The 13,554-nt window shown below is 51.2% G+C and overlaps 6 protein-coding genes across 6 annotated transcripts; 1 reads left to right on the forward strand and 5 right to left on the reverse strand.

Moving 5' to 3' along the window:
- Positions 1-194: 194 nt before the first annotated feature.
- BO88DRAFT_400374 (Sin1 family protein) lies at positions 195-3,415 on the reverse strand. Its single transcript, XM_025705549.1, has 3 exons — positions 3,093-3,415; positions 2,522-2,989; positions 195-2,456 (listed from the first exon to the last, which is right to left on the reverse strand). Exons 1-3 carry the CDS (start codon positions 3,113-3,115, stop codon positions 431-433), a joined length of 2,517 nt encoding a protein of 838 aa, XP_025568485.1. The 5' UTR covers positions 3,116-3,415; the 3' UTR covers positions 195-430.
- A 346-nt stretch (positions 3,416-3,761) lies between these two features.
- On the reverse strand, positions 3,762-7,480 carry BO88DRAFT_400375 (replication factor C subunit 1). Its single transcript, XM_025705550.1, has 5 exons — positions 7,298-7,480; positions 7,194-7,215; positions 7,051-7,138; positions 4,633-6,998; positions 3,762-4,580 (listed from the first exon to the last, which is right to left on the reverse strand). Exons 1-5 carry the CDS (start codon positions 7,382-7,384, stop codon positions 3,967-3,969), a joined length of 3,177 nt encoding a protein of 1,058 aa, XP_025568486.1. The 5' UTR covers positions 7,385-7,480; the 3' UTR covers positions 3,762-3,966.
- A 203-nt stretch (positions 7,481-7,683) lies between these two features.
- BO88DRAFT_400376 (mitochondrial 54S ribosomal protein uL16m) lies at positions 7,684-8,986 on the forward strand. The gene is made up of 2 exons (XM_025705551.1): positions 7,684-8,310; positions 8,383-8,986. Exons 1-2 carry the CDS (start codon positions 8,028-8,030, stop codon positions 8,559-8,561), a joined length of 462 nt encoding a protein of 153 aa, XP_025568487.1. The 5' UTR covers positions 7,684-8,027; the 3' UTR covers positions 8,562-8,986.
- On the reverse strand, positions 8,194-9,365 carry BO88DRAFT_400377 (uncharacterized protein). The gene is made up of 5 exons (XM_025705552.1): positions 9,217-9,365; positions 9,096-9,154; positions 8,886-9,032; positions 8,384-8,730; positions 8,194-8,311 (listed from the first exon to the last, which is right to left on the reverse strand). The coding sequence occupies exons 1-4, from the start codon at positions 9,264-9,266 to the stop codon at positions 8,636-8,638; spliced, it is 351 nt and encodes a 116-aa protein (XP_025568488.1). The 5' UTR covers positions 9,267-9,365; the 3' UTR covers positions 8,194-8,311; positions 8,384-8,635.
- Positions 9,366-9,700: 335 nt separating this feature from the next.
- On the reverse strand, positions 9,701-11,254 carry BO88DRAFT_440095 (replication factor C subunit 5). The gene is made up of 6 exons (XM_025709758.1): positions 11,102-11,254; positions 10,421-11,043; positions 10,189-10,357; positions 10,037-10,135; positions 9,923-9,978; positions 9,701-9,864 (listed from the first exon to the last, which is right to left on the reverse strand). The coding sequence occupies exons 1-6, from the start codon at positions 11,186-11,188 to the stop codon at positions 9,840-9,842; spliced, it is 1,059 nt and encodes a 352-aa protein (XP_025568489.1). The 5' UTR covers positions 11,189-11,254; the 3' UTR covers positions 9,701-9,839.
- Positions 11,255-11,468: 214 nt separating this feature from the next.
- Positions 11,469-12,827, reverse strand: BO88DRAFT_400379 (cytochrome c oxidase assembly protein). The gene is made up of 4 exons (XM_025705553.1): positions 12,594-12,827; positions 12,471-12,540; positions 11,967-12,408; positions 11,469-11,908 (listed from the first exon to the last, which is right to left on the reverse strand). Exons 1-4 carry the CDS (start codon positions 12,782-12,784, stop codon positions 11,859-11,861), a joined length of 753 nt encoding a protein of 250 aa, XP_025568490.1. The 5' UTR covers positions 12,785-12,827; the 3' UTR covers positions 11,469-11,858.
- Between the last annotated feature and the right edge of the window lie 727 nt (positions 12,828-13,554).

Below are 13,554 nucleotides of genomic sequence, written 5' to 3' on the forward strand. Positions count from 1 at the left end.
TTGAAGCCAATCAAGCTGCCCCCTGACCGGTCAGGAATTCCCCCGTCCGGCGGCCTCCTGGTTGGTCGGGAGGCTTCACTATGAACTGATCTTGACGCTTGCATCCACTTAATCTACTTTAGCACCTGAGATACCACAGTTAGTGTACACGCTACGGATGGGATGCGCACCGCCATTATCAATAGATGCTATCTCCGCGAATTTGTGTATGAAAGAAAAAGTCTGTTCCAATTGTTGTTGATTCCCCCCGTAGCCTTGGCTCCATGCTGCTGCAAACTTCAAATCCAACCCGAAAGCTGCCCGGCCTTATGTACTCCTACCTAGTAGCAAAGATTGCAACGCCGCTCCCTCCAAATATTGGTCAGAGGGCTCGCTTCCACTTCTCGGTTCCTTATAAAACAGCAAGCAAATAACAATAGCAATGCGTCCCTTAGATGCGATAATGCGCCATGTTCTTCTTGATCTCGTCCACGATTTCCACCGCTTCCAGCGCATTGCGTGCCTCAAAATCATACCGCTTCTGCTCGTTGGCATCGTTGCCGCGCAACACCACCACCCGGAAATTCTTCGGGTGTCGCCGGCTCACCTTGCATCCCACGACATCGTTGAAGCTGATCGACCGCGTCTTGGTGTCCGACGCTGTCTTGCCCGTGTCCGCCGGCATGATATGCATGTAATCGTTGTCAAACGTCAAGATCCGGTGGTTGGATTGCGTAAAGCCCATGGATTGTTTGCGCCAGACGTAGTACCGCCGGTAATATCCCCCAATGAGATCTTGCTTCTGCGTGAGCGGGTGTAGCATGCGCTGTCCGCTCTTCTTCCCCTTCTTGCTGGGCGCGCTGGTGCTGTCGATGAGGAGCGGCGCGTTCGGGGAGGAGCTGCCCGGGGAGCCCGTCAGCGACTGCGGCCCGAATCGTCGGCGCACCAGGTCCAGCTCCGTGATATTGCCCAAGGCTTCCACGGTGCGGTCTAGCGGTGCGATCGTATTGGAGCCCATCACCTTCAGTAGATAGTTCCCCTTGTCTAGACCCCATCGCTTGCACACCGAATCGAGGATCTCGGCGATGTAGCTGTCGGTAGACGTGTTGAGCGTCGTCACCTGGGTGGACGCTTCCACATTGATGAACCGGATTTTCAGGGTCTTTGACACCCCCAGGCGAGGAGTGGCATGGGACGTGGGCACGGCAGGCCGATCCGCGGGTGTTAGTGTATTGTCGTTCAAAGCCGACGAGAAGGGTTGTCCCAAAATCGGGTTCGGGCGAGGTGCCTTGCTTTGCGGGACCGGCTGGCTTGTTGGGGCACTCGTCGGTGCAGGTGCCTCTCCGCTATCCTCAGAAGCAGCTGTCTGGCTGAATTGGGGGAATTGGCGCTCGTTTGCTTCGAATTCCGCCTTCGATGCTTCGACTAGCGCGAATTCATCATACTGTTTCCCCCGAGTCCGTCGACCAGCGGCCCGATTGTTATTCGAGGTAAAGTCGGCAATTGGCGATGTTCGACCTAAAGCGGGAAAATCATATTCGACTTCGCCATCTTCCACCATTCGCAGCGTCCACATGTTCACGGTAAGCTTGCTGCGCTCAACAGCCGGTTCGCGACCTTCTTCGCTGTATCTCCAAAGAGCTAGACCGATTGCTTCGACAACTGTTACTGGTGCAGGCTGCTCTGCAAGTTTGGACTCGCGCGCAATTGGCAAATCGAGTGGTTCATCGGGATCGGCGGAGAATGGTAGGTAGAGTTTGATGTTCAGGACATCGGTCAAGCCCTTGCCTGAAAGCACCGCGAACTTCTCCACCGGGTTCGTCGGCGCTTTCTTGCGCGCATTAAGTGCCTTGGAAAGCAAACTAACTGGTTGGACAGTGCTGATTGGCCGCGGAGGTGGCAGATCTTGGAGCTCTGGTGCTGGGGTTCTGGGTTTCCTTGGGGATGCCGTCTGTGACCCCGTGCCATTCTGCAACTTGTGCATCAGAGCAACTGGCGATGATGAATCCAAGCTACCAGTGATCCCAACCCCTGCAAGTAATGACGCAGAACCCGTCGTTGCGTCGAAATCAGATGACAGGGCCGAACCCACAGATTCAGCTCCTGAGTCCTCGGCTTGCTCATGAAGTTCTTCCAGGTCTCGAGGGCCCGGTGGGCCATTTCTCCTTCTCGCAGGTTCTATGACCTGGTCATGGCTAGAGAACGAGATCTGACGCCTTCTGAAGGCAGATGCATCCAGGTCATTGTCCGAAGATATGTCACTGCTGGCTGTAGTCGTAGTATCGCGCCGCGGCCGCTCATTTATGCTGCTAACAGCTGTTCCCAATGACCCAGTACGGTAATGGGTACCCATTGTTGGATGCGATGGAGACGTGACCATAACCTGAGGGCTTTCCTGGCGGTCTGATGAGCGTATGGGTGAAGATCCGGCTCTTGTTCGTATGGGCATCTTCGTGAACTTGATCTGGTTCGCAGCACTATGAATTGTGAGCATAAGGCTGCACAGGCGGGTCCTCTGCATCCCTTGAGCCAATTGACTCACCTTCGAGCACTGTCCCCATCATCGTCGCTCTCATCACTCAGGTCACTGCTGTCATCATCCTCCGCTTCTCTATGTTTCTGTTGCTCATGCTGTTGTCGTTCCCTCCGGTGGACTCGTTTTCCGCGGTTTCGACGCCCAATCAACTCCGTATTGGTCTTCCCAGTCACCATTCCCCCTTCGTCATCGTCGCCTTCATCCACCAGGCCGAATCTCTGCGCATCGTCTCGGGCAACACCCAACTGGTAATATTCCGAGGTAACCGCCGTAGTCGTGGGGATTGGGGGTGAATTTGTCCGCTTAATGTGAGCAGCCGCGCTCTGCGTATTGGGGTTCGTAGAAGCCGAAGACCAGCCAGCTGCGCGGAATCCTGGCGTGTTGAGCACGGTGTTGTTCACGTTGATAAGCCTGTCGCCTATGCCGTCCTTTATGGTAGACAGATAGGAAGTGCGCAACTGCCAGATTGTGAAACTGCGATCGGGATTAGTTGTTGACCTAATACTGCATGTGTGCGATTACCGGGGGAGATGAGGGGAGGGGGGGACGCGAGATGGTCGCGGGGTCAGACACCTACTCTTCATTGTGGAGAAGAGACATGGTTACAATCGCTGCAAGAAAAGAGATGAGTAGTAAGAGATAGAGTAGGCCTCGTCACAATCACGGGAAAACGACCATTTACGCCAGGAAGAGCGAAACCGCTGTCGGGATTCGAGTGGGCATGATCTCCGGGCTGGTGCAACAAGGGGAAATGGATGGATGCGCTGAACTGGAGCAGGCCGAAAAAAGAAGTAGTAGGAAAAGAGAGCGACCGTGGGATGTGAATGCAGGACCAGCCTGATGGTAAGAAATGAGGGATAAGCAACGCAAAGGGACGAGGAAGAGCGTCCTGCGGCGATGAGGTTGTGTGGGGATCAAAAGCACTTGCAGGCTCAGCCGTCGCGGGCAGAAGATGGATGGCCTGGAGATCCCGTGGCCGATCTCCGCACCGCCGCCGCAACCATGCCATTTTCCCGCCTGCCCTTCTGCTTGTTCCTCTGACACACACCAAGGGGTTGGTCCCCTTATCCTTGCACGGGTACTAGTCTATGCAAGGCAAATTAGCTACCGAGGGACATTAAAATAGTGTTGCATTCCCTGTTCTTCACAGCGTGCAACTCTTTGGTCCCAGCGATGGATAGATGCGGGGTACTACCCAGTATACGAAGCACGCACTCTCTCTCCTTCTCTATAATGAAGAAATCACAGTACACCCTTGGAATTCTATAATATGGTCTATTATACATTTGGAGTGATTCATTCCAAGATAGTGCTATGGCAATCACACAAAAACAATAATCATCCACTGCTGATGGTGAAATCGCTAGTAGTCCGCTCATTATACTAACAGAACTGATAATACATGGACATAAACCGGAGGTAATGACTCCGTCGCTCTCCCAATTTCTAGATCATTTGGCCTTAGGTTTCCGGCCTCGAGCCTTCTTGGGTTTCTCTTCCTCGTCGTCGATAAAATCATCATCGCCCGCTGCTGCCTTCTTCGATTTCTTTCCTTTGGCTGCTCCGCCCTTCGCAGCCTTCTTGGGCACGCGAACATACTTGTCCTTCTTCAAATCAAGCTCTTCGCTCTCGGCATTGTCCTTTGAGTCGTCTTCGAGCACCTCTTCCTCATCCGACTCCTCAAGGGCATCTTCGATGTCGGGCTTTTCCTTCGGCATCTTCTTCGGAGCAGCGATACTACTGGCCTTGATGAAGGGGAGGGGATGGGAGCGCTGGTTATAAATCCGGGTGAATGCTGCTTTCGTCTGTGTCTGCAGCTTCACATTGGATTCATCCATAGGTCCCAGTCCAAGTTCTACCAAGGCATCCCAGTCCTCGCGCGTAAGGAAGTAGCTGTCCATGAAATCAATGACATCGTCGACACTATCCTTGCCTTCGACCATTAATCGGCGGACTAGCCTGTCCCAGAGGAGCGGCATATACTGTTGTCGAATCTCATCTCGATCACCAGATGCGCGAAGACGCATATGACCCTGAATTTCTTTGATGTAACGCCAAAGCTTGCCTATAATTGGTGTTAGCACTGCAAACTATTTTAGCCAACAGATTGCACAAACCTTGTTTACTGTTCTGTCCCAGCCAACTAGTAAACCCGGGCCGCTCCATCATGTTTCCGTACGTAAAGCTGGCTGGCCGGACAAAACTGAACACGGCATGGGTAGGCATCAGACTCCATTGCTGCTGAGTACCATGAATCATCTTGTCGACGAGATCACCATCACTGATACTTGAAGCAGCGTTGTCCATTAGTTCAAGCTGTTTCAGCTTCTGTTCTCTGCCATGATAGGCGCCAGTCAACGCCGGTCGTGTTTTCAGATAGTTCTCTTGAAGCATCAGAGGACTGAACTCGTGATCGTTGAAGTAGAGTTCAATCTTGTCATTCAACGTAGCCTTTGAGCTTGGCGAGAACATTTGCGCACTGAGGATCTTGCCGACGATATCCCAGGGCTTCAGAACGATGTGCTTTTCCCATGCTTTAGACATCTGCTTCCCCTTTTCGAAGTCTAGGTTTGTCTGGTCTAATTTCACGGTTGAAAGCATGTTGATAACTTGCCGGATGTCCGCGTTGGTGCCTTCAATAAGGCTGTCCAAGACCTGAGGCGGGATCCTCAAGCCCTCGCGGAAGCAGATGGTCGACAGCCGGGCTCTAATCTGCTCGGCCGTCGGCCGCCTGAACGGAAGTTCATATGTGACATGATCGAAAGGCTTCATTTTCGGGAGCCTTCGCTCATTACAGATCAAAATCAGCGGGATGTGAGTCTTCTTGGCGATGGAAGCGAGTGCTCCTACACCACCTCTATCACCGGCGGACATGCCGTCAACTTCATCCATGATGAGGACCAAGTTCTTCTTCGCACTTTCCACCTTCTTCCCAACACCCGAAAAGTAGCCTTGTAGCGAAGTCGTATCCAAAACACCGAGAAGGCCGTTTTCCACGAGCTTCTTGCTTCTTGTGTCACTTGCATTTGTCTCCACGACATCGTACCCTTCTAGCTTTGCCACCAGATGTGCTGCTGTGGTCTTGCCAATTCCAGGCGGTCCGTGAATCATGACAGAGCGATACATTCCTGACCCATCCTTCCCTGGCTTGTTGAAGCCAGCTTTGGCATTCTTGTGCCAGTCGCGAAGCCAGTTCTGTAGTTTCTCGACAACACCTTTGTTACCACAAATCATATTCATCGAGGTCGGCGCATATTTGGTGGTCCACAGGCGGTCGTCAGTCTTCGTGCTTTGCGTCGTACTTTGCGAACTTGAAGGCGGTTGAGGTCCTGAGGGAGCCGTGTTGCGCGCAGCCGCCGCCTTGCGCTTCTCCTCGCGGTCGATCTCAGCGGCCATCGCGCGAATTTTCTCTTCCTCTGCTTTCTTTTTCGCCTCATGTTGCTCTGCCGCTTTCCCATCTCCACCATTGGCTGGAAGTCGACGGATAAGCTCGAAAAGCCCCTCCTCGTTGATTGTCTTTAGGTTGTGCTGCTTAATCGTTGCCAGCTTTTTGGGTCCGGCATCCGCTCCCAGGACAACATAGCTGGTTTTGGAACTAGGTGCCCCAGTGACTTTACCACCATACTTCTTCACCAAGTTTTGCCCTTCGTCGCGGCCGAGCGTGTCCAAGACACCAGTGAAAACGAAAGACAGCCCTGCAAGACAATTTTCCGCTCCCTGTGGTATATCCGCCCCCCCAGCTACTGGTGACCGCGAGCGCTGTGCGTGAGCAGCGTAGTTGAATTTGGCCTTTTCACCAGTCTCGCGCGGAGGAGAGGGTGGTCTGATCGTAGGTATGCTGTCAAATATATCCTGAATTTCCTTGCTTTCAGGTCGATCTGTTTTGGCTGATGCCCTTGGCTTCTTAGGTGTCCGGGGAGCGGCTTTCGTCTCCGCGGCCTTCTTAGGACTAGTCTTGGTGTCATAATCCTCGTCCTTCTCAAGAACTTCGGATTTGCGTTTGCGCGCTGGTTGAGAGGCGGCTGACTTGGCAGCTCTGGAAGGTCGCTTGGGCAGGTCCTCCATAACCACATCCTCATCCGATTCCGCGGCTGCCTGCTTCTTTCGTCCTTGTCTTCCGGAGGCGGCACTGGCTGGCTTTACGGCAAGTTCCTCGAAATCACTGTCGCTGTCCTTGTCCTCTTCCTCGACATAATCATCATCCCCCTTGCCCGGTTTCTTGTATTCTGTCGCATGGATGTCATCGTCACCGAGTTCTTCGTCTTCAACGACTGTAGTAGCCTTTCGTGTACCGCGTTGAGGTCTTGGTGCAGGTTTTTCGGTGCTCGTAGACTTTTTCGGTTTCGGGGATGGCTTCGCTTCAGGTTCTTCGGTGACAGCAGGCTGAGATGTCTTGGTCTCCTTGGCAGGCCTGCCTCTCTTCTTGCTAGATGCGAAATAGTCTGACGAAGTTGTAGGTTCACCCTTCGATACTTCTGGCTTTCTGAGTAATTGTCAGCAAACTACAGCGGGCAGTCGCATTAGGGCAGACATACGGCTTGCTCGGAGCCTTCACCTTCGGGCTTGCGGTCTTGGTAGCGACAACTTCTTCCTCATCACTGTCGTCTACAACCTTTCTAGTCCCTGTACGCGCATCAATAAGATATTGCGGGACAAGACTGATGACCAGTTCTCTTACTCTTTTTTCTCGAAGAAGGCTCCTAATTTGGTACCAATGTCAGTAATTCATCGGCGATTCGCATGCAGTATAGAATGCTTATGCGCAGCGGGATATTTAGGTACCTCTTTCTTCGGCGCGGGCTTCGCGGGAGATGGGTTGGAGCCTTGACTAGACTTGCCGCCAAAAAAGCTCCGAATATCAGCAGGCATGGCGACAGATGGTTAATGGAGCATGCCCCGGAGCGCAATGGTTGAGCAGGATATTTAAGCGACCCAGAAACGATGCTGATGCACACCCAACTAGCACAGCACAGGCAGCTTCCCAAGAAACACGACGCGCTGCCTGGAGCTCGCCGGCGGGAGACGTGACTTAATTGGCTTACCTAAGGGTGGCACGCGTGTGGCACGTGCGCAGCACTTTCTTCCCTTTCGGGAAGTGGAATCGGCGCTGGAGTGAAGCCGATGGCCTGAAAGTCAGTCTGCGGTCCATCCATCATCCTTCCGGTCCCCCCAATTCAGTCCAAGCAGGGCCGATTGCCACGATTCACAATGGGTCCGCAGCTGAAGATGTTCTCGGGGCCTCAGATGGCCTTCCTTCGGCCGTCGTGTGAGATTCCCGCAAGCCTCCCCAAGAAAAGTTTTTATATCCTGACTTCGATGCCGTACAGTAGGTCTGTCGACGCCATTCACGGCTTTCCCGCTATCGCGATGCTTCTCGACGACCTCGCCTGCCCTCGATTGGCTTACCCCTAAGTTCGCCGAGAGATCCAAGTCCCCGAAGGGTCGTCCGCATGTCGCAACTGGTGGTTCTTCCCGTGGTACCACTGTCGTCTGGGGTGATTATGGCTTGCGGATGAAAGACCACGACCGCCGGCTGCCCGCTGCGTCGTTGAAAATTGCAGAGGATACGATTAAGAGACGTCTGAGAGGTATGAACTACACATTGTACAAGCGCGTGAGCGCAAACATCGGTGTCTACACCAAGGGCAATGAACAGCGTATGGGTAAGGGTAAGGGAAAGTTCGACTACTGGACCGCGAAGGTTGGCGTGAGCAGAATCGTCTTTGAGCTCAAGGGTGATCTGCACGAAAAGGTCGCCAGGGAAGCCTTCCGTCTGGCCGGTCACAAGCTGCCCGGTACGTTACTCTCACTTGATGATATACCTTCAATTATTGACATACGGTGAACTAATAATACAACTGCGGCAGGCCTCTGGGAATTCGTAAAGAAGGGCGACCCGCCGGTCGTTGGACTGACGAAACTTGGCAATGGAGTGACTCTGGAGAGCCTCAAACGCGCACGCAGAAGCCCAGCCCTCGGTACTCAGGACCTACCGAACCCCCCGACCTCGACCTCGTCCTCCTCCAGTCCCTCTGCTCCCCAATAATTCAAAGCGCTTTCTCTCAACCAAACCTCTCAATCACGTCAATCCAACCCGGTTCATTCACAACGTCATGACATCTAAGCCCCGACGCCCGAACCAGGTCCATACCCTTGTTCTCTCCTGATTTTCGCCGCCAGCGCAGCACCCTCTTCTGGGGTTTCGGGCTTCAGGTCTTGTGTACATTATCATCATCATCAGCTTCTAGACTCTCTATATCTGTCATGTTTTATTCTATTTTCTTTTCCGCTTTGTCGCAGGTGTCGATGTATTTTCATATGAATATGCGGAGTTAGGAAAAAGAGAAATATCAAACTTAACTGTACCTACCTATATCTGTAATTCCCGTGAGACCTGTCGTACCCTCGCCCTTCTCCAGCTGTCGTGCCAGGGGCGTATCCCTGTACTGCTCCTCGTTTCCGTTCTGGTTGTCGTCGAGTGTTGTTCTCATCTCGCTGACGGTATGTTGGGAGTGGCCTGCGAGCAACTTAGTCGGCTGCTACATAGCCTTTAGGACTGATGAAGATAGTTATAACATACCACCCAACTGGCCCGTCTGCTTCTCCGGTGTCTCCGTAAACAACCGGATAGATTCATACCTACAACCACCATCAGCATCAATTTCAACCTTAAGAAACAAATGTAGTAAGGCTAGACATACTGCGTGTTCTCACCACCAGGCTCGATATCCATGAGATTAGTGCCAGACATTATTCAAAGTGGATGTTTAGTATGTGTGATATTTAATGAATAGTTAATTGCTCTTGAAGGTAGCTAGATAGTTCGCAGAGTCTTTAGAAGATGTCGGGGGGGATATGTGTGGTTGTGGTGGATCATCACCCCATGGGATGATGACGTAGTCTATCTACTAGCCATCTAGACGATCAAGATGTCATCTCTACCAAGGTTCTGTGGAGAAGTAACGCCCACTTCGTGTTTTGTTCCTGGCTGTTTTCGGATGATCTTGATGCTTGGTCACATGTTGTTAGCTTGGGTTTGGGGGATACGAGGATGTGCTACTTGTGGTTGGTGGTAGTACTTTGCTTGTGCTTATTTGGGTGTTGATTCGCTTGCTGTTAGTCGGGACCAGGGTTTCAGTGTGCATTCTTTTAATGCAAGATATGTCTAAATCTTGTGGCTTTTAAGAGATATAGAAGTAATGCATGCTTGAAATATTGAGGTGGGTTTCAGCTACGAGTCCCATAGTGGCCCAGATGAGATAGGACCCCCGGTAGTGTACAATGAAGTCATTAAGAATCGTTGGGTATTATTATCTTCGTAATTTTAGAATTCCATGCCCATAAGATAACTGTGCACGGGTTAGCGAATAAATTGAGCAGCTTCGGGGTATTTGGGGGTAGTCCAACCTCTCGTATATGCGCATGAACTTGGCAACGAATGCTTCGAGGTGGAAGATTACTTTCTGCGAAGGATATTAGTCGCGTATCTTGGACATGCATGCAGCAAGTGAGAGCCCTTACGCTGCCTTGAGTGATCCTGTGCTCATAGAACGCCAACCACCTGATGACATCAGGCTTTAGAGCATCGTCGACCTTTGTGATCAAGTTGAATGTCAAAGACTAGAGCCCAGTTAGCACTTCTGTTTCAATCGCCCAAAACGCACTGATCGAACCTTGATAATGGTAGTCGGTGGTATGCAATGCGTCAAAAGGTCGTATAAGCGTGCGCGGACTTGCAACAGACGAGCTGGCGATCGCTCAGCCAGAATCTCCTCGGCTGTCAACGCAATCAAAGCTTCCCAGTCGGGCGGTGGGATGAGCGTGTTATCCGTAACTTTCTCACTAGAAACAGAAGCAGACTACGTTAGCTCTAACACCCCAATAGATAACCAATCTGGGACGTACTTCTGAGCATAGATAGCCTCAAACATCAGAAGCGCGCGACGAAGATTACGCCCGCTCTCCTTAGCAATCCTCTTATTCAACCCACTTGCCTCAGGCCATCCTTCCTTCTTAGCCGCGTTCCTCAGTACAGTGCAGATTTCCTCTTCATTCGGAGCAGCAACCCTGACCAGCAGGGTACGGGACCGGATAGGAGCGATAATATTCGAGGTGCTATTGGCCAATAGAATCAATCGCAGATTGGGACTATACTTCTCCATCGTCCGTCTCAGCGCCGCCTGCGCATCACGAGTAAGATGATCGGCCTCGTTGATCACAACGACCTTGAAGCGCTGCTTCGCCGAGAGATCGACCTGCTGGGTCTGCGCAATCTCCTTCAACAGCTCCTGCACAACGACACGATCATAGTTTCCAACATCCGATGGGGTGATCTCCAAGTGATAGACCGAAGACACTATATTGAACTCGAGCTTGCGGTTGCTTGTCGTTTGGAAGACTCTAGCGTCGATCTTGATCTTTTCGACTCCGGAACCGTACAATTCCTTGAGTGTCGCGATGGTTCGTGTCTTTTTCCCTGCGCCTGAGGGTCCGTACATGAGCAGATGAGGGAAGTCGCCGCTTTGCGCCTAATATCATTGTGAGGATTGTACTCGGGGTAGATACTGTGAGCTTGAATTGCCTTACCAACGATTTCAGTCGCGCGGACAGCTCCGGGTGGTATGTGAGGGCATCTAGCGACCGCGGCCGCAGTTTGTCGACTAGCAAGGCCATTTTGCAATTGAGTGTGCAGTTTGATAGTTTAAGGCTTCTAGGTCTTCACTCAGAAGTATGCTTTCCCTTCAGAGCCGATAGATAGCTTAGGCCGAGCGCAGACGCGTCGGACGTGACACGCGAGCTTAATTGGCGGTCCGTGCGCTATGCTGACTATGCAGCGGACTCACCAATCACGTTCAGCCCTACAAAATCATTGCAGATATAGTACAATCGAAACGGTCTAGTAGCCAGAGGAACACTACAGATCATTGTCTACATTGAGGTGATGGATGTATGGCATTGATTCCTTGGGATTGTTTATATTTCACGTTTGAACGCCTAAATACTATACATGAATTAACACCCCACCCATTCCATACGAAAAGCTTCAGTAGTTCTCTGTATGTACATGCTCTATCTATGATACAAAGATGGTCAGTGGGGTGCTTGGGACCATCAGATTCAGGTTTTCATAATTGGCCCTTGCAAGAGGAGAGATGGGTCTTCCGACTTTGCTTGGAGGGTCACATCGGAGCGAGCCAGGTCTCTAGGACATTCCGTTGGATGTCACAAGGCCAGGGTGATTCCGGGTATATACGTTCCAAAAGCATTTTACTGTGAGTCTGTTGTCGTAGAGAGTCCAATCGCTTGGCTCCTGGTATGTAGTACATAACAATCAGTCATGCCATTAGCTCGACGGCAATGGCTTCAAGACACCGTTGTCATCATATCGCGCCTCTGTTTCACATTGATTAGCCACATGATACCTCATCATTGGTTTGATCTGGAGACTTACTGAAGAAGGTATATGAGAGCGTGATTGTGTCAATGCCCTTCATTGCCGGATCATTGGCAAAGTCGGGATCGATGAAGAAGAACACCGGCATGTCAACCGACTCTCCAGCATTCAGCTTCTGCTCGTCGAAGCAAAAGCACTGAATCTTGCTGAAGTAGGGAGCAACCTGTCCGGGTGTGACACTATACGTCGCTACACCAATGATATCCGTTGGGCCCTTGTTTGTCGCTGTGAAGAATGCAAGTGCTGTCTCGCCCGGAAGAACTCGAACTTCACGTTGTTGCGGTGTAAACTTCCATGGTAAAACATCCGAAACTGATCCATTGAACGTGATTCTCAAACGACGGGAGTCGGTGACCGGGGTGACGCGGGAAGAGGTATCGCCGTCACCTACACGGTGAGTAGCTACGGGTTGACCGTTCCAGCCGGTTTGCTGGCAGATCTGTATGAGTGAAGCCGTTAGCCTCTGCCGCAGACTAGAATTCAAGGGCAGGGTTGTCGAACCATTTTGTACAGAGGGACGGAGCCATAGGCAAGCGCAACGGTTCCGAGAATAAGACTGGCTGTATAGTACCTATAACCTATTAGAACGGAAAGTGCCGATGCCATTGCGACCCTTCAACATACATTGTCGACGCATTGCGCTTTTTCGACTGTGGCGTATTGAAAGGTGCGTTGATATTCTGCCGGAGACATGAATTGCGAGTGAAGAATCTCCTCCCAGAGTCAACACATCGTGTATTTGTGATGGTGGCCGGGCGGAGGCCGGGGCCCGACCACGGAAGCCGACCCCATGAGGAGATCGGGCGCGAGAACATCGTCAATGATTATATGCGCTGCGGGGAGATATGGAGAGATGCCATCTAGAACTCCGATTGGGATAAGGTACCTGAAGCACGTGATATGATCAGGCAATGCTTTTCTGTCGGTTGTATTATACCGCCTCTAGTGCCGCCTTCCTTGTTCCGCGCTCCCGATGATAGCCGGGACTTATCTGTTCTAGGAAATATATCCCTCAATGACTACCATATTCAGTATCTCGTTCATCTTGCCAGGGCTATGAATTTGGTCTTCTTAAAAATATGGACAAGTTAAGCACTTTTATTCTCGTTGTGGTTATCTGTATAGAATTGTGGTGCTTGGCTATATGAGAACGATTAACAAGCAAATGTGAACACCTCTGGCCTCGGCAATATATACCTCTAGGGCAAGTAGTAGTAGGTGCTTAGTAGCATACCACACATTTGTAACGAAGTTCTTTTATGATGTGATTACATGCCTTATGTTCAAATAGAAGTACCTCTAGGTGTACTGAAGTATGCAGTACCCTGAGTTCTATAATAAGATGCCTCAAACCCAGAGAGAGCTTGTTGAGAATCATCCTGGATGCAGGAATATCCGATGAAGCGATACTCCGAATATTGGTCATATTAGAGACCCCTTTATCTTGCCAATGTAAAGTCAAGGATGGTTGATCTTCCCCTAGGTCAAGATTAGCTCTGAAACATTTGTCTTCTGTTTCAGGTGAGCTTCTAGACATTCTGAATATCTAAAGAGATCGTCGGGTTTCTATTCTTGGGCTTTCCCA

Source organism: Aspergillus vadensis (assembly GCF_003184925.1).
Source record: "Aspergillus vadensis CBS 113365 unplaced genomic scaffold BO88scaffold_1, whole genome shotgun sequence".
Classification (NCBI taxonomy): domain Eukaryota; kingdom Fungi; phylum Ascomycota; class Eurotiomycetes; order Eurotiales; family Aspergillaceae; genus Aspergillus; species Aspergillus vadensis.